General features: G+C 41.2%; 1 protein-coding gene across 1 annotated transcript in view; it reads right to left on the bottom strand.

Moving 5' to 3' along the window:
• The window catches only part of PDLIM4 (PDZ and LIM domain 4), a 136,745-nt gene extending 114,661 nt beyond the window's left edge, over nucleotides 1-22,084 (bottom strand). The window contains exon 1 of the mRNA XM_060240498.1: nucleotides 21,944-22,084. Coding sequence (XP_060096481.1) covers nucleotides 21,944-22,036 — 93 coding nt within the window. The 5' untranslated portion in view covers nucleotides 22,037-22,084. The remainder of the gene's footprint in view (nucleotides 1-21,943) is intronic.
• Nucleotides 22,085-23,088: the final 1,004 nt, after the last annotated feature.

The raw sequence follows: 23,088 nt of genomic DNA, 5'->3' as shown, positions 1-23,088 counted from the left end.
ACTGTTTTTGATTTGTTAGTGTGTGATGGCTACATGCAGGCTGACATACTGGGCTGAAGTAATGACCTCAGGGGCTTAAGGCTGTCTGCAGTCCCAGCACCTATCAAGGAGAGAGGGCAGTGAAGGCGATAACCCTCCAAGCAACCCACCAATATCACAATCACAGTGTTATGCTGCAGTTCTCCAGGGTGCAACTGGGTCCCCCTCCCCTTGCTACTTGGAGTCTGTATGAAGCAAAGTTAGAGTCCAGGGGCATCTTAAGACCAACAAAGTTTTCTTCAAGATATGAACTTTCCTGTGTCTTGCCACTCTCTCTCTCTCTCTTTGTAGTTCTGTTGGGCCAATTATTCTGCAGTTCTCCTGTGTGCAACCAGTTCCACCTCCTCTTCCCCTCCCTCTTCCCTTTGTCTTGCTATCATGCACCTGGTAGAGGGAGGGACGGTGGCTCAGTGGTAGAGCATCTGTTTGGGAAGCAGAAGGTCTCAGGTTCAATCCCTGGCATCTCCAAAAAAGGGTTCAGGCAAATAGGTGTGAAAAACCTCAGCTTGAGACCCTGGAGAGCCACTGCCAGTCTGAGAAGACAATACTGACTTTGATGGACCAAAGGTCTGATTCAGTATAAGGCAGCTTCATATGTTCACCTGTGAGTGCGCAAAGCAAGCCAGTGAGGTGGATTAGGCTGAGAGTGTGTGTCTAGACCAAGTTCAACTAGCACATTTCCTTTTATAGACTTGGGATTTTGAACCTAAGCCTCCTAAATAGTAGGCTCATACTGACCACTATACATTGCTGTCTCTGTGTTATTGCACTGTCTCATAGAAGTTGTAGTTATTTTTCTGGGGAAGACTATAGTTTTGCAGACTCCCCACTCCAATTTAGTTTTGCAGACTCCCCACTCCACACAGCACAGGGACATCAGCAAAAAAATATTGCAAGCGTGCTGATATTTTAAACATGTTTGTATTTAGAGTATATATTTGTGTTTGTGTCATTTATAAAGTATATATCTCTGATACCTGGCATTACATTTTATGACACATATGACCCAGCCTGACAAGGTCTCATTTATGTCAGATCTGACCCTCATAACAAATTAGTTCTACACCCCTGATCTAAGGGATATTTATCCTGATTTAAATATACTTTTCATGGGGACAGGCAGGATCCATATGTTTCATGGACACAAAAATGCATTACATACAGACATGCACATGCTGGAGTGGGGGTGGTCTTGTGAATGGAGGATTTAATTTTTAAATTTTTTTAGAATTTTAATTATCATGACCAACAAAACTATAACAAAGGTGGCTAGTTTACAGATAAGCATCTATAAAAGGTTTCCAAATATCTAAAAATATGTCCATGAACACTTGTCTATATACCATATGTTCAAATGTTGATATAGTTGTAAGGTCCTCAATTTACTGGATTATGGAAGGTGAGCAGTTATCTTTCTATTGATGTAATTTAAATATTTTAAGAACTTAAGAACATAAAAGAAGCCATGTTGGATCTGGCCAATGGTCCATCCAGTCCAACACTCTGTGTCACACAGTGGCCAAAAAACCCAGGTGCGATCAGGATGTCCATCAGTTGGGCCAGGACACTAGAAGCCCTCACATTGTTGCCCCTCCCAAGCACCAAGAATACAGAGCATCACTTGCCCCAGACAGAGAGTTCCAACAATACGCTGGGCTAATAGCCACTGATGGACCTCTGCTCCATATGTTTATCCAATCCCCTCTTGAAGCTATCTATGCTTGTAGCCACCACCACCCTTTGGGTGAAGAAGTACTTCCTTTTATCCATTCTAACCCAACTGCTCAGAAATTTCATTGAGTGCCCATGGGTTCTCGTATTGTGAGAAATGGAGAAAAGTACTTCTTTCTCTACCTTCTCTATCCCATGCATAATCTTGTAAACCTCTATCATGTCACCCTTCAGTCAACGTTTCTCCAAGCTAAAGAGCCCCAAGTGTTTTAACCTTTTAGCAACAGTAAGGGTACAAAGGGTCCATTTTAATTGACCATTAGTCTTCAGGAGACAGCCTAAAAACATATAAGCATCCTAAAAAAATCAATACATATTTTAATTAAAATATGAATAATTTCTTCCCTAAAAGCTTGACTAACTTAGCAAGCCCAAAACATATGTTTAAGAGATGTAAATTACAGCACTAACTAGACATTTTGCATATTCCTTAATTTATCTCTGTGGTGTCCAGTATATCTTAATTTTTTGCTGAATAAGTCACAGTTTAAGGTCCATAGAAACAATAGGGATAAAATTTAGAGCCATATCCCATTGTTTTGCCAAGACATAGTGATCGATCTAGCTCTTTATTCCATTCATTTCCAACACTTTGCATATCATATTTATTAATATCAAATATTTATAAACCAATATTGTAAATTTCGTTTTCAGCATTGATTCAGTGAAAGCTTCCAAGAGTAAGGGGATTCTGAAACAGTGCTGCGAGGCCAGGATTGGAAGATGAGTCACTCACAATATAACACTATGTAGATTTACTTTAATCTAAACTAGGGTTGCCATTTCCCTCTAGGCCATCTGTGGAAAATGGGAGAATTTACCAGGAGTGGAAGGGAGTCCCCAGGCTATGTCGAAAGTGACACCATGATGTCAGTTCTGGCATGTACTAGGAGTGACATCATCACAGCAGCTATGTCACGATGGCATTCTGGCATTTGGGATAAAAATGGCTTCTACCCTAGAGTTTTTGCCCAATTACCACAGTGTTGCCACAGAGATGCTGGCATGATGACACCACTTTCAGTACACACCGGAATTGATGTTGTTGCAACATAAACTACATAGCCTGAGTCTCCCTCCTGCTCCTGGTAAGTTCCCCTGCTATCCTACTGATTGGCAGGGGGGGCTGTGCCTAGTGCTGGGGGATCCCTTGCCTCCATCAAGGGGTCTGACAACCTAATCTTAATCCATCAAAATCCATTTAGACTGGAATAATTCCTTATAGGTTTGCACTGCCAGTAGCAGTGGCAAGACAGGTTTACATTAAAAAAAAAAAAGATTCCACAGTGCCTCGCCTTTTCTTCATTTATTTTCTAAGCTCTTCAGGTCCTTTCTTAAATAGGAAGATGAAAATCTTAAATGTGTGCCTACAGAAGGGTCATACCGTATAAGATTTTTCTCTGAACTTTCCCATTTCCCTCTCCTACTGAACTCCTTGAAATTTTGTTCTTGGGGGTCAGCAGGACCTCATCAATACTGTTGGGGTAAAGGGAGGGTCTCCAGTAGGGCAGGGTAACCAAGTGGAATCACTGTTTCCCGCATTCTGAACACACCTTTGCTATTAAACCTAGCTGTCAATATCGTACTAGTTTTTTAAATTAAATTCTTTTACGTCTTTCCTGAAAAGTGCAGTTTTGTGCAGACAAGACATTATGCTCTTTGTATGGACTGATTTGTACTATTTATGATGGCCTCATATAGATACAGTATTAGATTAAGAAAAAAACTTTGGTCAATGAATGAGAAGCAACAACATTCCAAATAAACTGAGCTAGCTCAGTTAAGAAATAGTGAAGATCCTATTTTGAAAGGGCTTTTCCTTCCATCACCACTCCAACCTTCTGAGAGCTACCACCCACAACTTCTCTTTGTGCCAAGAATTTGGGAGGGCAGAATCAATGACTATCTTTGTGAGGGCTGCCTCCAGCTGCTGATCTATGGAGTGCTCAGATCTGATCTCTAGAGAATGACATATTTCATGGTATGCAACCATCCTCTCCGCAATATGAGAGCTTGCTGTTAAAATGTTAGATCCTGGTTGTGATCACTGCTTAATTATCTCATGAGTGGAGAAAAGAAAAGAAAATATACCACCATGATTGCCTTGTCCATCTTTGTGATTTACTAACTACATGTTTCAATTGCTATGTGACTGCCCCATATTTCATTCTCCTTCAAAATACATGACATGAAGTCACCAAGTCGGAAGTTTTCTATCTCCTGCAAGTAAGAGTCAAGTGGAATGGGCACAGTCTTAGAGATGCCAGCATCCAAGTGGGACCTGGGGATATCCTGGAATTACAGCTCATCTCCAGACTACAGAGATCAGTTCCCCTGGCGAAAAATTGATGATTTGGAGAGTGGACTCTATGGTATTGTACCTCACTGAGGCCCCTGTCCTCCCCAGGCTCCACCCCCAAATCTCCAGGAGTTTCCCAACCCAGAGCTGGCAACCCTAACATCCCACCAGCGGCCAGGGGGGATGTGGCAACCCTAGCACAGGACAACATTCAGTCCAGTATCATTATGAAACCTAACATTATAAGTGACGGAGAAGAGGTTGCTTCTTTGGGGAGCAGCCAAATTTGCAAAACAGCAATGTTCCAGCCTACTAGTTAAATGTCACTATTGCATCCATTCCAATAAATAAATAAAATTACTTGTCTAATTTATAACATAAGGAAAACTGCTTCATATCTGAATCAAGCGAAACTGTTCCCTTAACTCATAGAATCAGGGACAGTTCTATGGCATCTTCCAATGTATTCATTCAGTTGCTGGGTTTAGCAATGTCAGCATATGTTTCCTATATATTTTACCATTTACGATAACGTGTTATCTCCAAATGCAGTGTTCATAATTAACTACCCAGCTAGGTCTCCTGTACATCAAGGAGGTCGATATGACAATAACCCCCTTTAAACTACCTCTCTTCTGCTTGCACACTTGTTAGTGTAAGAAATTGACCTATCTGATTACATAGCAAAAGATTACATTTACTTACCCTCTTTAATCCATTTTGGCTTCTGAAGGCAAACACAATTTTTAAAGGTTTCATACAATTTAAGGGAAAATTCTGACCCTTTGCAGTTAATAAAGCTTTAATCTGGGTTTTCCAAAATCTGCTTTGATCCCATTTTTGCTTTTTGTTATGCTTTATCCTTTAGGTGTGTGCAACCTTTTTTTATTGTCTTTAGAAGTGAAAGCAGGTTTAAAATGCCTCTATGAAAGGGACCTTAGGGTAAGTATCAGTACATCATTTTGAACCACAGCTCTTAAGAACTAAGAATTCAATCCTATTCCCTTATATTTCAGAGACAGAATTTGAGGCCTTTGATACTTTCTATTTTAAAACGTTTCAGTTGTTTCACAGCCAAAAATGTTGATTCAGTGCAGGTGTGGGATTAAAAATGGGACTGTATTTCCTTTGAGAGAAACTGTGAGCTGTATGATTAGAGATTTAGATGCTTCTAAAGCAAATGAAGTTATGATTCCAGAAGCAAAGTTGTTTTAGAAAATAAAGAGAACAGCAAACTTAAAAGCAGTCTTGAAGTAAAATATCCATTAGGAAAGCCAGTAGGTTTAGCAGCAAGTGAAGCTTTGTACAGCAAACCTAGCAGGAAGTCTGAGCATGCTAGGAAAAAAGCTACAAGGACATAAAACAGACATATTTTGAGTCTAGTAGCACCTTTAAGACCAACAAAAGCACACTACTCCAGATATATACAGGGTTGGCCTGATGCCCTGGAGCACCCTAGGCAGACTTGCTGCCTGGCGCCCCCCCAAAGCGCCCTCCACGGCTCCCCCCTGCGGCTCCACGTCCCTCCCCTCCCCCTGCGCAGTTTCCCACCCACCCCCTCGGCGCTCTGCTTGCCTGCCCACCGCTGCTAAAAGCGGCAGCACTCCACTCACTCACTCCCTTTCCCCTGCTTGCCGGCTAAAAGTAAGCTTTGCCGGCTTCACAGTCTGCGCCTGCTAAGAGACAAAACGCGCAGGCACGAGCTGCGAAGACAGCAAAGCTTACTTTTAGCCTGCGAGCAGGGGGAAGGGAGCGAGCGGAGCACCACTGCTTTTAGTGGTGGCGGGAAGGCAAGCGGAGTACCGGAGGGGCAGGCAGTATGCTGTGCCAGGGGGGTGGGCGGGCAGCAGTGGCCTGGAGGGGGCTAGCGGTGGCAGTGGCAGGGGGGGGAGGGAGGCAAGCTAAGCACTTGCCTGGGGCACCAGAGGGGGGGCAAGAGCCCAATTTGCCGCCCCCACCTCTTGGTGCCCTAGGCAACCGTCTAGTTTGCCTAGTGGGCAAGCTGGTCCTGGATATATAGAAACGGAAGCTAACATTAATATATATATGCCTCTACACGGTTGAACATCAAATTAGCATGCAACTTAATGAAGATGTTTTGATATATGCAAGACTAAACAGCAATAACAAGTTAAGGTTATAGGTAGGGATGGGAATGAACCAAACCATGAATTGCGATTCATGCTAAAAATAGCCAATTTATGATTTGTTCGGAACTGGTTCATCTGATCCTGCCACAGCCAAACGTGAAAATGAACTGGCCTTTTTTCTTGGCATGTTTGGTTCATTTTTCCAGACAGGCTGGTGTGATTCCCCAGTCCCCTGTTTCCAGTGAAACTGACTAGACAGGGGCACCTGCTCGGGGGGGGGGGGGGGCTGCAGTTAAGTCCCCTGAAATCCAGTTCACACCAAACTTGGAAATCTGGTAGAGAAGAATCCGCTGAAGAGTTTGCCACAATTTTGGCATCTCTAGCCCACTCAGGGGCTGTTCTACACCTTCCCAAACCAATGAACTATGAATCATTCAGGCAACTGAAAAAACATGAGATGAGTTAGCTGATATCCCTAGTTATAAGTCATAATATGTTTGGATTTGATTACTGGAAAAAAACCGTGGAGCAATAAATATCACATTAGGAGACCAATGTGTAAAAGTATCTTCATTATTAAGACTGAGACTCTAGCGTTACACACCATGTGTCTCCTCTCATTCATGCAGTTAGCTGACAGCATCCTTTCCTTTGAGGTGGGGTGCAGTGTTATGTCAGAGAAACACATTCCAATATTAATTGCATTACATTATGTTCACTATTTCAAAAAAGAAATACACTGAAATAAAGAGAACATTTAGCCCTTCTTGAAAATACGCATATGTAAGGACTGAATGAGTTTAATATATATAATGAGATAAGAAACCAAGATACACTTTAAGTCCAAGGGAGGGGTTTATTTCAAGTTTTGTAATAACTTGTGATTAATCAGTTTCCCTTTCCATTCCATTATTTTTTTTTCATAAAAAATTTTATTGACACACATAAAAAACCAACAACAAAACAACGACACAGACAAAACTAACAACTAACATTTAAAGGAACGTAAGAATCAATACTGATACATATATCCTATTCCATCAAGTCAATTCCCAAGTGCATTGCCCATTCATACATTGGTTTCCAGGTTTTTCTGCATTCTTCTAAGTTCCCTTCTCTCAATTTTACAGTTAACAAGTCAATTTCCGCTGCTTCAAGCAGCTTTTGCATAAATTCCTCTCTATCAGGTATTTGTGGAGTTTTCTAATATTTAGCAAATAGAATTCTGGCTACAGTTACTATGTGAAGTAAGAGGTTTTTTCTGTTTTAGAGATCGGTATTTTACATACATTTAATAAATACAATTCTGGAATCTGATGAATCCTTATTTTTAACATTTTCTGGCTCCATAAATATATTTGGGCCCAATATTTCTTAGCAAACTCGCATTGCCACCACATATGGTATAGAGAACCTTTAACCTTTTTGCATTACCAACACTTGTTGGTGACATTAGAATAGGCTTTAGATAACCTCTCTGGCGTGAGGTACCAACGATATATCATTTTATATAAATTCTCTTTAAATAAAGAAGATTTTGTTAATTTTAAATTTTCCCTCCAGATTTTTTCCCATTCAACCAAATCAATATTATACCCAATATCTTGTATCCACCTTATCCAGCTTTCCTTAACAATCTCATCTTGCATCTTAGATTCCAATAACCAACTATAGATTCTAGATATAAGTTTCCGATCTGTCTCAAAAATTATAGAATCAAATTCATTCAGTTTTTTTGGTAAAACCTACTTCTTTATCAGATTTAAATCTTGATTTAATCTGTAATTTGGTCCACCAGTCTAATTTAGGGTTTCCATCCAAATTCAGGTCATTCTTATTATCCAATAAACATTCATAAGAACAATTATCTTCCCAACAGAATAGGTTTGGGTGGACAGAAGCTTCTAATGGGGAAAGCCAGATAGGAGTATATTTATACACTTGAGTTTTCATTTCCGACCATATTTTATATATGGACTTTCTTATGTCTAAAAAGATACTATTTTTCGAAGGAGCTTGGTACCATATATAAGAGTGCCAACCCCTTATTAAGTCAGCACCTTCCAGTATCAAAAGTCTTTTATTTTTTAATAGTAGCCAATCCCTTGCCCAGGTTAAGACACAAGCTCTATAATAGATCTGCCAAGCTGGTAGGCCAAAACCTCCTCTTAACTTACTATCTTGTAAAACCTTCAGTTTTATTCTAGGCCTTTTGTTCTGCCATATAAAATTTGCTACCACTTTATTTAATTGCTGGAAAAAAGTCTTTGGCAGTATGATTGGGATCATCTGGAAGAGGAATAAGATCCTAGGCAAAATATTCATTTTGACCGAGGCAATTCTTCCTAATAAAGAAATTTGTATGTCATTCCATCTCTCAAGATCTATTTTTATTTCCTTTAAAAAATTTTCATAATTATCTCTCTGAAGAGTTTTCAAATCCACCGTTACATAGATACCTAAATATTTTACTCTTTTTTCATGACTAAACCCAGATTTTGCTTTTAGCTCAGAAATTTGTTCTCTTGTCATATTTTTTGTCAGGAATTTAGTTTTTAGATAGTTCACCTTAAGCCCCGCTACATCTCCATATTGTTTCAATCTTCTTTTAAGATTTTCAATTGATTTGATGGGGTCCTCCAGAATAAACAACACATCATCTGCAAAAGCTTGAATTTTAAAGACTTTATCCTTCACCTTTGCACCTCTAATCTCGTGGTAATCTCTTATCACTTCTACCAAAAAATCTAGTGTTAAAACAAAAAGTATAGGGGATAGTGGGCATCCTTGTCTTGTGCCTTGCTCGATAGCTATCGAGTCTGATAGATGCCCATTAACATTTATTCTAGCTTTTTGGCTTGAATATATAGCTTTAACTAGGTTCACAAAACTTTCCCCACATCCAATAGACACTAGAATTTTCAGTATAAAATTCCAATTGACATTATCAAACGCCTTCTCAGCATCTAACGTAGTGGCCACAAATTGCTTCTCTGGGTGTTCCCTATAGTATTCCAAAATATTCAAGATGAATCTTATATCATGTATTACATCAGATATAATTCTTTTTAACCTATTCGTTAGGATGGCGGCGAAAATTTTGTAATCTGAATTTAATGAAAATTGGCCGATAATTTCTGACATCTGTGGGGTCAGTTCCTTCTTTATGAATTAATGAGATTAACGCCTCATTCCATGACTCCGGTAATTTAGAGTTTCTTTTATTCCTTCTAGGACTCTCTTATATGGGATCAGCAGAATCTCTTCAAAACACTTAACAAATTCAATTGGTAATCCATCAAGTCCTGGAGTTTTATTATTTTTCTGGGTCTTAACTGCATCTACTATTTCCTGCATAGTTATTGGATTCTCCAGAATTTTCTGATGGTCTCTTGATATTTGTTTCATCTTAACTTGCTCAATGTAATCTTCTTGTTGTTGTTCCAGTACCTCCTGCTTTTTATAGAGCTTTTGGTAAAACTTTTTAATAATTCCTTCTATTTGGGCCTTTTGTGTAACCTCTTCTTGATTTTCATCCTTCAAGGATTTAATAGTTTTTTCTCTGTCTTTCCTTAGTTTAAAAGCTAACCACCTGCTAGTCTTGTTTGCATTTTCAAAAAATTTTTGTTTAGCCCATTTTAGCTTTTTTTCTAATTTCTCCGTAAGTAATAAATTTATCTGACGTTGCACGGTTTGAATCTTCATTCTAATTTCCTTTGTACTTTTTCCTTTTTGCAATTTCTCGTATTTAATCAAATCTTCTGTTAGCTTATTATATTTTTGCATCACTACATCTATTACTGTGGGCAAGAGTCCCGTAGAAGAAATGGTGTGGCCATTACAGTTAACAAGAGAGTGAGGAAGGCAGTAATGGGATACAATCTCAAAAATGACGGAATGATCTTAGTCCGTATCCAAAGTAAACCATTCAGTATCACAGTAATCAAAGTCTATGCCCCAACCACTGATGCAGAAGAGGTTGAAGTGGACCAGTTCTATGAAGATCTACAACACCTTCTAGAATTAACACCAAAAAAAGATGTCCTCCTCATCATAGGGGACTGGAATGCCAAAGCAGGAAGTCAAAAGGTAACCAGAACAACTGACAAGTTTGGCCTTGGAGAACAAAATGAAGTCTGGCAAAGGCTAATAGAGTTTTGTCAAGAGAACAAGCTGGCCATAGCAAACACCCTCTTCCAACAACCTAAAAGGTGACTCTACATATGGATATCACCTGATGGGCAACACAGAAATCAGATTGATTATATACTCTGCAGTCAAAGATGGAGAAGCTCCTTACAGTCAGCAAAAACAAGACCTGGAGCTGACTGCGCCTCAGATCATGAGCTACTCATGGCAAAATTCAGGCTTAAACTGAAGAAAACTGGGGAAGCCATTAGGCCATTCAGGTTTGACCTTGATCACATCCCTTATGAATATACAGTGGAGGTGAAGAATAGGTTTAAGGAACTAGAGCTGATAGACAGAGTGCCTGAAGAACTATGGACGGAGGTTCGTGACATTGTACAGAAGGCAGCAATCAGCACCATCCCAAAGAAAAAGAAATGCAAGAAAGCAAAGTGGTTGTCTGATGAGGCTTTACAAATAGCTGAGGAAAGAAGGAAAGTGAAAGGCAAAGGTGAAAAGGAAAAATTCACCCAACTGAATGCAGATTTTCAGAGAACAGCAAGGAGAGATAAGGAGGCCTTCCTGAAGGAACAATGCATAGCGATAGAGGAAAATAATAGAATGGGAAGGACAAGAGATCTCTTCAAGAAAATTGGAGAAATCAAGGGAACGTTTTGGGCAAAGATGGCCATGATAAAGGACAAAAAACAGTAGGGACCTAACAGAAGCAGAAGAGATCAGGAAGAGGTGGCAAGAATACACAGAAGAATTATACAAGAAGGATCTCAATGACCTTGACAACCATGACAGTGAAATTGCTGAGCTTGAGCCAGACATCCTGGAGTGTGAAGTCAAATGGGCCTGAGAAAGCATTACTAACAATAAAGCGAGCCGAGATGACAGTATCACAGTTGAGCTATTCAAAGTCCTAAAAGATGGTGCTGTTAAAGTGATGCACACATGTCAACAAGTTTGGAAAACACAACAGTGGCCACAGGATTGGACAAGAACAGTTTATATTCCAATCCCAAAGAAGGGTAATGCCAAAGAATGTTCAAACTATTGCACCATTGCACTCATTTCACATGCCAGCAAGGTAATGTTAAAGATCCTACAAGCTAGGCTTCAGCAGTATGTCGATCGGGAACTACCAGAAGTTCAAGCTGGGTTTCGGAGAGGTAGAGGAACTAGAGATCAAATTGTCAACATTCAATGGATTATGGAGAAAGCACGGGAGTATCAGAAAAACGTCTATTTCTGTTTCCGTGACTACGCTAAAGCCTTTGATTGTGTGGATCACAACAAACTGTGGCAAGTCCTTAAAGAGATGGGAATACCAGACCACCTCACATGTCTCCTGAGAAACCTGTCTAAGGGTCAAGAAGCAACAGTCAGAATGGGATATGGAACAACTGATTGGTTTAGAATAGGAAAAGGAGTTCGACAAGGATGTATATTGTCATCCTTATTTAATTTATATGCAAAGTATGTTATGCAGAATGCTGGCCTGGATGAAGCAAAAGCTGAAATTAAGATTGCTGGGGAAAACATCAACAACCTCAGATACTCTAATGGCAGAAAGTCAGGAGGACCTAAAGAACCTCTTGTTGAGGGTGAAAGAGGAGAGCACAAAAGTAGGCTTGAAACTCAACATCAAAAAAACTAAGATCATGGCATCCTGCCCCATCACACCTTGGCAAATAGGAGAAGACATGGAAGTAGTGACAGACTTCACATTTCTGGGTTCCAGGATCACTGCAGATAGTGACTGTAGCCATGAAATTAAAAGACGTTTGTTCCTTGGGAGGACAGCTATGGTGAATCTGGGCAGCATAATAAAAAGTAGAGACATCACCCTGCCAACAAAAGTCCATATAGTCAAAGCATTGGTATCCCCAGTAGTAATGTATGGCTGTGAGAACTGGACCATAAGGAAGGCCGAGCGCAGAAGAATAGATGCTTTTGAGATGTGGTGCCGGAGAAGAATCTTAAGAGTCCCTTGGACTGCAAGAAGATCAAATCAGTCAGTCCTAAGGGAAATCAACCCAGAGTGTTCACTGGAAGGTCAGATGTTGAAGCTGAAGCTCAAATACTTTGGCCACCAAATGAGAAGGGAGCACTCACTGGAGAAGACCCTGATGCTGGGAAAGACAGAAGGCAAAAGGAAAAGGGGACGGTCAAAGATGAGATGGCTGGACAGCATTACCGATGTAACAAACACAAATCTGAGCAGACTTTGGAGGATGGTGGAATGCAGGAGGGCCTGGCATGACTTTGTCCATGGGGTCGCAAAGAGTCGGACTCGACTGTGTGACTGAACAACAAAAATCCTTTGGTTTAGTGTTTGTCCTCTTTCCTTAAGTAGAGAACTGATGGATACTGTTGGCATTTAAAGGCATATGCATTGTTAGAGGATGAGCAAGTAAATTAGCCTGCGACGGTGTAGTTGATGTTGTTAGGTCCAGTGATTGTGTTGGCTGTGACTGTAAGTGGCAGCAAAGTTGGCATTTGGGTTTAATGCAAATTCTGGTACCAGAGTCCATGTTCAAATTTGGTGTTGCATTATTGTGGGTGAGGAGTTGATGAGGAGTGGGTAAGGAGACTGGGGGGTTGTCTGTGTGAAAGAAACTTGTGAGAGAGAACTGTCATTGTCCAGTAGAGGTTGTAAGTGATTGATGATATGTTGTGTGTGATATGTGACCACTAGTGGTGTTCTATTACAAGACAGGAGTCCAAAAGACAATAATAGAACACCACTAGTGGTCACATATCACACACAACAGGTTTTCCTGGGTACCATTCTGGCTTTGTTAATCTGTTTCGTGACTTCATCAGGTGGATATTTTAGTTCCAAAAAGGTTTGTTGTTGATCTCTCAGGTGGGACTCATTATCTGTAGGACTCAAGCAGATGTGGCTGATGCATAGAGCCTGGCTGTATGAATTGATCATTTGGTACATTTAGGATGGTAGCTGGAGGCATGTGGGTATGTTTGTTGGTCAGTAGGTTTCTGATATAAGGTGGTGTCTATGCATCCATTGTGTATTCTTACATTAGAGTCCAGAAAATGTATTTCCTGCATAGATTGGTTCATTGTCAGATTGGTGGTAGGGTGTAAGTACTGTTGCCAGATCCTCCCTGGCCACCAGCTGGGGATGGAAGGGTCAGGCTGCCATATTTAGATTGGGAAATTCCTCGAGATTAGGGGATAGATTAGGAGAGGACAGCGACCTCAGTGAGGTACAATGCCATATAGTCCACCCTCCAAAGCATCCATTTTCTCCAAGGGAATAGGTCTCTGTAGTCTGGGGATGAGCTCTAATTCCTGGGAATCCCTAGGTCCCACCTGGAGGCTGGTGGAATTTGTCCAGGGCTTCTTTACCATGTGTCCAGACAATAAAAAATATCATCAATGCAATGCAAATATAAGAGATGTATAAGTGGGTGAGAGTTTAGGAAGTGTTGGCCCAAGTCATTCCTAAAGATGCTAGCATTTTGTGGGGTCATGCGGGTGCCCATGGCTGTACCATTGATCTGGAGGAACAGTTTATCACAAGATCTGAAGTGGTTATGGGTGAGAATGAAATGGCCCAGTATGCTCAGATGCAGAGTACCCAGTGAGGGTTTGCAAAGAGGATTCAAGAAATAGATGAGCAGTTGACTAGTTTAGACTCTTAAAATATTTCAGTCACTAATTAAACATATATATGCTCTGACTACCTTTGAGCTACCCAGAGAGAAAGAAATGCACACAGATCCGTGCACTCTGATGTCAACTGGACAAAAGACACAAATGAGATACTAATAGGCAGGGCTTTCTTTGTAGAAAAAGCCCAGCAGGAACTCATTTGCATATTAGGCCACACCCCCTGACATCACCATCATTTCACCATCGCCCAGAAGGAACTCATTTGCATATTAGGGAACACCCCCAGATGCCAAGCCAGCCAGAACTGCGTTCCTGCGTATTCCTGCTCAGAAAAAGCCCTGCTAGTAGGTAGCCCATCCCAGAAGCTTGGTGGGGTCTAGTAGCAGCCAATAGACAAGAATGAGGAAGCCCCCACTACATCTAGTCTTAAATTCACAGTATGCACTCTGATGTTTGCATATCTTTCCACAGTGACTTTGAACACCTGTGCCAGGAGAACAATAGTTCAAGCTTTGCTTTAAAAATGTTGACGTCATTAGACTAACATTGTAAAAGTGCTGTAAATCCCCTCCATTAGGGGATTTTTTTTTTGTCTGGCCTGGCAAAGATTGAAAGTATTTAGGGTGTGTGAACATTGTTTTGTTACGCTTCCACTAAGGTCAATCCTTGAATGAATGGAACAACAAGAATCATTCCTTCCGCCTGATTTCCTATCCTGAATTATCAGCAATTCACACTAGGCACCTACATTAATACTCAATGGTAAAAAAAACAAAAACAAAAAAAAGCGTGATTAACATCATTGTAGATGTTCTGCTAGCACAGAAATTTAAAACTGTGGTATGATCCTCAAAGGCTAGAATGGTAATTTTCCTGCCCTGCAACTAAAATGGTATAAGTTGAGAAATGAGCGGTCTATAGCAAAACTAAGCTAGGGCAGGTAGTGATTGGGATTTGGTTCCCACCTTGAAATTGTGCCACTGGAGGAACGGGAGGCTGGGTAAGGCACGAGCCTCCCTGAACTTTGGGCTTAGTGCAAGAGATGGAAGTAAGGGGATCATGCTCTCCAATAACCCCTCACCCTTCTCTGCAGCTTCTGTGTTCTCATCCCAGCACATGGACAGCCTTTAACATAACGAAGGATACTGTTTTGTGTCATAAAACAGGACTTGTCATAAAATAACACTTGCAAGCCCTTTGCCTTGATCCAGATGCACACAGGCTGGTGCAGAGATATTCAGTCATTTAAAAGTTATATTAATAGTTAAATCTTATATCACTGTATGAGTATGTTTGTTGGGGCATACACAGGGCATACACTAGTCACGTGGCTCTTTTGGTGCATGGGGATTGTCAGTATAGCTCTTTGTAAACTGCAGAATTAGTAGCATTGAACTATTGTATTGTTCATATCCTTTAGTGGACAGACCAGTGATTTTTGTTCTTTTTTTTAATAAAAAACCCTAGATGAAATTACTAAAATACTGTTCAAGCTCACCCAAAATGTTAGTGCATAGGACTCCACAATGGGCACATGTGTTCAAGACTAAAGAATAAAGTAATGAAGCACAGTATTTGAGAGACAAATGCTGTGGTTTCTACGCCTTTAAAACACAAAGACAGATTTCGCACTCACCTTACGCCGCTCTCACATTCGTCTTCACAGCATGGCTTCCTTCTGATTTCACACTATCTGCCCCGGGGCTGCAGCAAGCGTCAGCATTTTTGTGCAGCAAACAGCCCTGGGGGCAGATAGTGTGAAATTGGAAGGAAGCCATGCTGAGAAGACTAACATGAGAGCGGCGTGAGTGTGAAATCGGTCACACACAAAACCATCTTTTCATGTAATGCTTCCACTTCCTATTTTTAATGCCATAGGGAATGCTAGGGAGTATCCACTGATAGTTGTGTAAGTAATAAAGCAATCTCTGGCCTTAAAAGTTGTGAATGCAGATGGACAGAAGCCCTAGTAGCACATGCAGATTTCCTCTCTATCATGTTAACACTGTTACACAAATGTGTAGCAATGGCCTAGTGTATATTGTACAGATGGATCTGAAATTTTCCATGCAATGTCAATGCTCATAGCTCACCTTTGAGGAATTTCCCATAGCTCTGCAACCTCAATAATTTCCCTCTCAAGTTTTAATGTATATCTACAAACTCGAATGTATTGGTGTATATGTTTGTAAGGCATTGGGTCAGCTCAGATGGGCAGGTTGCTGTAGCAGCATATCGCACCTGGAAAAGCCATTTGAGTTTGCGCCATCCTACTGTGACCAGGCAGTGGGGCAGTCAGTCAGCATCAAAGCAGCACACTACCCATGCGCCACAACCGTGGACTCACAGGGATGGGTTTGTTTGATTTTTTGTTTTAAGTCCCACTAGGTGTGCACACAAGTGAATGAGCCCACGAGCACTCCTCATAGTGGGTTTGGAGGGGGGGAAATGGGAAGTGCCAGAAACGGAGTGGAGTGATCACACCAATCATGTGCTTCTATGACACGGAAGGCAATCAGATTCCCGGAAACCTGCCATGGAAGCGTTTAATCCATCCAGGAGTCGTTGTAACATGAAGTAAGCATGAATTGGGGAACGGGGGCCACATGTGTGCATGTGATCATGCCCATTTAATCTGGGGGGAAAGGGTGGCTATGTTGGATGAAATTGCTTGTGTGATCGCACCCAGTGTGATGTTTTTTCCAGCTGCTGTGTACCCTTAGTTTAATCAGTGATATCTCTCTTTAACTATTGCCCTTTTTTTTGATAATCAAATATGTTTTGATAAATACAATGATTCTCTTGGGTTACTGCTCTGAAGCACAAGCAATCATGTTGACCTAAACATTATCACTATAGCTTTTCACTTGCAATTGTGACTTTACAACTTCAGCCAATACTATTACTACAACTGCTGGCAACCTCATAAATAATAATATTAATAAGTAACTAACTAAGAAAGGGCTAATTGTAAACACAGCACTTTGGCACTGCTTTGCAAGCCTACAGAAACCAAAATCTAGGTGCTAACTACAGTAAATTCTTTCATCCACACCACTCTTGCTTAAACGTGATATTACCTTGAAAGCTGTAACTGATTGAAAACATTGGCACTGAGGCTAATTTCAAAAGGGACCATTTTGAAGTGTCCATGAACAATATAAAGATTTTATCATCCAAACCAATTTTTAAACCTTCACTGCATGACAGCTACTAAATAAACCTTAAGACATGATTAAGTACCTAACTGAAACTTCATCAAGATGCAGGGTGGCAAGCAGACTTTCTAAAATAAATACAATATGTTGCTGCTGGGAGACCAACTGCTTTCCCTCTGGGCAGATCTATTATGCCCTTCTTTAACAGATGTCTGTATCACTTTACTCACTCCTCATCAGTTCCTTGTCCTGTGTTTTTTGCCTGTTAACACTAAGTTCCTACATTATTGACCGCCCCCTATAAAATGATGAGATTTAAGCAAAACCTACTCAGAATAAGAAGACTCAGAGCTTGGTAGACAAATAAGTGCAAGTTATATGTTACAAATATAATAACTTCTGAGCAGTCACAAATTTTGCTTGTCCTCATAATTTACTTGAACATTTCAACATGTGATTCCCATTTACTGCAGTGAATTTCTCCAGACTGTATAGTTATAGAGAAACAGATTCTGTGGCTACACATGGGAAAACACCTTTTAACAGCTGTTTCTCCTTGCACTATCTGTGACAGCTTTATAAGCCATTATGCATACCTATTCCAAACACAAATGGCTACAAAGGTAATACAAACAAACAAGTTATCCATTTGAATGTATATCCTTTTTAAAAAAAAAACAAAAATCAAACATTATGAAGGCAGCATAAAGGAGATGTAAAGGTTTACAATATCATCACTGAGCTGAATACTAAACATTCCACAATGTCTGTATGACAGAACTTGTTAACAAAAGAGAAAGAACTTAAGATAAAGATCAGCAACCTTTTATAATCAAAGAAGCCAAACCATTCGATATTCAAAGCAAGCCAGCCACAAAAAACAGTATAAGAAAACATATTTGCATATCTGAAATTATACAATTCAACATTAATTATAATTGATGTGTTGTTTAATAATCCATAAAGTTTCTGCACCGAAGCACTGACTGTTTCAAGTTCTTTATTAGAAAGTGGCTCACCCAAGATTTCACAATAAATAATAAATACACACAGAAGCACCATATACAATTGTAGTAGCGCACTGGCATAAATCTGCACATGGTTCACACTTGGATTACTTGTAATAGTTCAGTCCCGTCATGCCCCTTTCTTTAAAACAGTGATAATTACACATAGTTCTGCAGTTTGTTGACATGCTGCTTGAGGCTCTTCTGAGCACTATTCCCAAATGTAGCACCCATGCTCCAGGAAAATGAGCAAATTCTTTGCCTGGTAGGGTTTGCGGTTGGCAGGTGGTTTACACCTTGAAACAGATGTCAACAGACAAATGGGTAAACTGTGAGCCTGCCCTGAATGCGGATTTCACAGCAGGGATGGAAGTAAATGAGGTTCTTTTTGTTGATGGTTACGGAAAGTGGTCATCCACAAGCTTTACTGCCTAAAAGAATCTCTAGAACAGCCCTTCAGTTTTACAAAAAATTTTGTCTGCCATTCCCTTCACATGATGGCTACTCTAAAATCCCACCTATGCCTCCAGTGTACCTTAACATTTCATTTGTTTTAAAGAGCCACATTTGGTTCAGGCCCTGACCTGGATAAACCTAGGCTAGCCTGATTGTGTCAGATTTTAGAAGCTAAGCAAGGTCAGCCCCAGTTAGTATTTGGATGGGAGACACAAGGAAGTTCAGTGTTGCTATGCTCAGGAAGGCAACGGCAAACCACCTCTGAGCATCTCTTGCCTTGAAAACTCTATGAGGTCACCCTAAGTCAGCTGCAACTTGAAGAAATGTGCATGCGCATTTGGTTCACTAATCAGCCACATTTGGTTCTAGATGCAGAGGCTGCAGGCCCCTGACTTAAATCATGTGCAACAGTCTAGTTTGTTTGTTTTTTGTTTATGAAGAATCAAAGCACTGTTTTTATTAAAGACTAGAATGGTCATCATCTAAGATGAGGTTGTTCCAAAAGATCTATTTTTAAAGGTAACATACAACACTACCCTTTGCAAGGATAGCTTTGTATTAACAAGCCTAGCATACAACATGCCCAATTCTGTCCCATTATTATTCCCTAAAACTCATTTTTATAAAAGAAGATTTTGATGTAAAAAGAGACTAGCCCCATATGGTGCCCAGCTTATCACATGTCATTCTTTGTGTTTCAAAGTGAATAGTCAATTGTTTTCTTATCATGTGTGATTACTGTACTGTTTTCCTTTCTCATGCTGATAAAAAAAATAATATTTCTTTTGAAATCCCTTCCCTATCACTTTTTTAAAGATACTTTTATTTTGCATTCTGAAGCATTCAGGCTGGTAAAGTTAAATTTACCATACTGACTTAAACCCACAAAAAATTGCAAATAGTTGGAGGCAGAGAAGTCAGCAGGTCCTTATGATCAGCTGCTTTCAGAATGTATAATCCCTGTTCAGACAAATGTGGTGTCAAAAAAGGCATATAGATTTGCTCTAGAATAGTGGTTTTGCCAATTAACTACACAAAATCCACCAAACATAAAAAAACAACCTGAGGTAAACGCCTATTGTGATCTCCCTTTGAAACTTCTGGTTGTAAGGACTCTGACATTCAGCCGCTCAGGTTTTATGAAATGTTTATGAATGTACCAACTGCTGAGAACAAAGTTTAAAAAACTGTTAGCAGAAAAAAGCTTAGGAACAGATGGTCTATATGCTGTCGATGGATTCAGCAGAGAAGGTGGCACTACTGAAATATAGGCTAACCAGTTGACTAAGTATGTGAATGCTGTCATGTCTACGGAAATGAGATATGAACTGTGTACATCAGAAGCATAATATATGAGAAATACATATGAGTTGTGTGAAGGGGGAATTGCCACAAAGATGACACACAAGAAACTACTTTCACAATCCATATGGATATCCCTTACAATATTTGCAGTGTTTTGATCCGACATCTAGTTTGATACAATGAAAAAATACACAGATGTTCTATATATTCTAAATATGTGCTCTCTGTGTAACAGGAAACTACATCTTTCGAAGTAAGCATTTCAGAAATTTTCTGAGAAAAGAACATACTGCCAGTTGCTAGACTCCTCCTGGAAGCAGTTTACTTATTCATGACAGTCCTAAGGTACATTCATTTTTTAAACTAAACATATGAGTACTTCTTTCTATATTTGAGGAACTGCTGGTTTTCATTATAAAAAACGAAAGGGAAAATCCATTTTCATTGCGAGAAAATCTAGGCATCTCATACCCTTGCAAAGCAACCTTTTTGTTATCAATTATGCAGAAATGCTTTAGGGCAGGAACTTAAAAAATAAAACGCCACAACCTTAAAGGTATGCACAGCGGTGGTAACTCAGGAGCAGCTTGTAACAATATCACCAAAGTGGGACCCTGTGCTAGGTAGCTGGAGCACAGTAGGATTAGTTACTAAAAGTACCACAAGTACCCTGTTTGTGTTTCATGGTAACTGGAATATTTAGTTGGTGTATAGGTGTGGTGAGAGTTAAAATGGGTGAATCACTACCTTCATCCATTTAAACTTTCACCACCACCTTCTGGAAATTAATTGTCACAGTCAGAAGGCACATTAATAATCATGTACATCTTTAATAAACATCTTTAAAAGCTTGTTTTAAGATTCAGGTGCCATTGAGTTCACTGGAACACTCCCTAGTTGATGCGCTTAGGACTGCAAATGTAACATTTTAAAAGCTCAATCTTAACCATGCTTATTCAGTAATTACTCAGACTTCTTTCCAAGTGAACGTACATAGGATCTGCTTGTCAAACATCAGTCGTCTCTGGTATAATGTCATGGCTTTCAGGAGTTTCAAGGGAACAATTTGGTTCATACTTTGTCTCCATGCAGAAGTTACCCAGTGTTGAGACCCATAAAGGGGAGAGGGGTTATGATACATAAGATACATGGACTTCTAAAGGCTGAAGTTTCTATATCCTGCACAAACATCAGTTGTAATGCATATAGAGGTGGTCATACTCATCCTCCACACAGTCAGCTTTGTGCAACTTTTCACTTGCCTTTCCTAGAAAAGACTTCATAGGACCCAGTAGGCTGGTTAAAAGAAACAGAGTTCTGTTAAACTATAACCCCAGCTTCCCTAGTCACTCAGCAGCTCTGTCTTCTGTTTTTAAAGATCCTTCTTTCCAGGCTGAGGTCCAAAAACTAAGTAGCTACCCAGCTTTTCTTAGCTCATGCCGATCCCGGCTAACAGCGCGGCTATTTCTTTTCTCTTCCACTGTAGCATCCAAAAAAGGAGACACCCTCCGGTCTTTCAAACTCACTGGAAACCAAAGCAGCTGGAAAAAACAGCCCCCTGCATTTCCCCTCCGCGAAGTCCTTGTCTTTTTAGGATGGCGGGCAGTTTCTCCCGACTGCTTTACCGGGCAAGCCCTGCCGCTGCTTCGAGTCACATTGCTGTATCAGCTTTGAAAAATCTGCAGGAGAGCTCAGCTTGACGCGCAACAAGTGCCTCCGCGAGACTTCCCGCTCTCGAGCGCTTTGCAGTCTCTGCCCCCTGTGGGGTTTTGGGGGGTTTCAACCAAAGAGTCAGAAATCTGAAAGGGCTCCCGAGGCTGCCTCGGAAGGATGCAACAGGAGTGCAGCGAAAGGGATGAAACAAAAGGCATTGCTTCCCCCCCTCCCCTAGAAACAGAAAAGGGCGCCTAAGGGCTGCTTGGTAACCACCCTGCCCACAAGACGCGCACGGCTTAAAACCCTGCCCAAGCAGCGCAATTGTGTCCCAACGTGTCAGTTCCCGCCGCTGCCTCCTGAGGCGTTTCCCCAAGTCCCCCTCGGTCCCTGACAAACAAAGACCCCGCTTTTCCCTCCCTGACTCACCCTCGAAATGGTCAAGGGGGTGCTGAAATCCTTGCCTCCGACCAGCCGGAAGCCCCACGGCGAAGGGCCATTCAAAGCCACCGTCTGGGGCATGGCGGGGCTCTTCGAGGCGGCAGCGAGCGCCTGGAAAGCAAGAGCCAAAGGGAAAGCAGCGGCCGCTCCACTGCCTCTCCACCCGCTTCTCCCAGCCTGTGCTGCTTTCGAAGCCGCTTAAGGCTGCTGCTAATCTCCGGCCCGGCCTGGCGTCTCTCTCTTCCCCCACGTAGGAAAGAGGAGGAGGGGAGAGGCGGGTCCCTTCGCGCTCAGGGCGGGCGGGCGGGCGGGCCGGGTTGCTCTCAGACTTCTCAAAGGTGAGCCTGGCTAGGGAAGCTTGAGAGACGATGCAAACTAGTATTCCTCCAGCAGACGTCCTGGGATTCTTTTTTTATCACAGTTCATACAGCACTCCTTTTTTTTTTTTTCATTCAGCTCACTTAATTTCATTTCCATTCTAGGGGGTCCTGCAGTTTAAAGGATGCTAGATTAGAGAACAAGATTTCCAGATTCCACCCCCTCTCCATTTTTTTTCCACAGGGCATGTACACCACTACCACCTTTATAAACTACCCTCCCTCGGACGGCTCAGAATGGTGTACAACTTATTTAAAGTGCATCATTCAAATACAGCATAAATAATAGTTAAAACAGGACAGAGCGATGAACATCATCTAGTTATCAATGACCTACATAAATTATGCTCGCTCCCAAGGGCAGGTCATGGATCAGACATGGTGAAGGCCATAGAAAGGCCAAGAGGACAACTGTTGCTGTCCTCAATGGTAGGCCTGGTGGAACATCTCTGTTTTGCATGCCCTGTGGAACTGTCACTGGGCAGAGTTTCACCAGGCTGGGGCCAGGGCCGAAAAGGCCCTGAGGACAGCCAGACATCTCTTGGGCCAGGGACCACCAGTAGATTCTGATCTCCTGAGTGTAAGGCTCTTCTGGAGACATACTAGCAGTCCCACCAGGGTTGGCACCAGACCGTTAAAGGCTTTAAAGGTCAATACCAAAACATTGAAATGGATCTGGTACTCAACCTAGAGCCTGTACAGCTGGCAGAGTACAAGCTGAATGTGTGCCAACATTGGGGCACCCATAAGTACCTG

Source organism: Heteronotia binoei, chromosome 5 (genome assembly GCF_032191835.1).
Source record: "Heteronotia binoei isolate CCM8104 ecotype False Entrance Well chromosome 5, APGP_CSIRO_Hbin_v1, whole genome shotgun sequence".
In the NCBI taxonomy this organism is placed as follows: Eukaryota; Metazoa; Chordata; class Lepidosauria; order Squamata; family Gekkonidae; genus Heteronotia; species Heteronotia binoei.
This window is presented reverse-complemented; position numbering and strand designations above follow the sequence as displayed.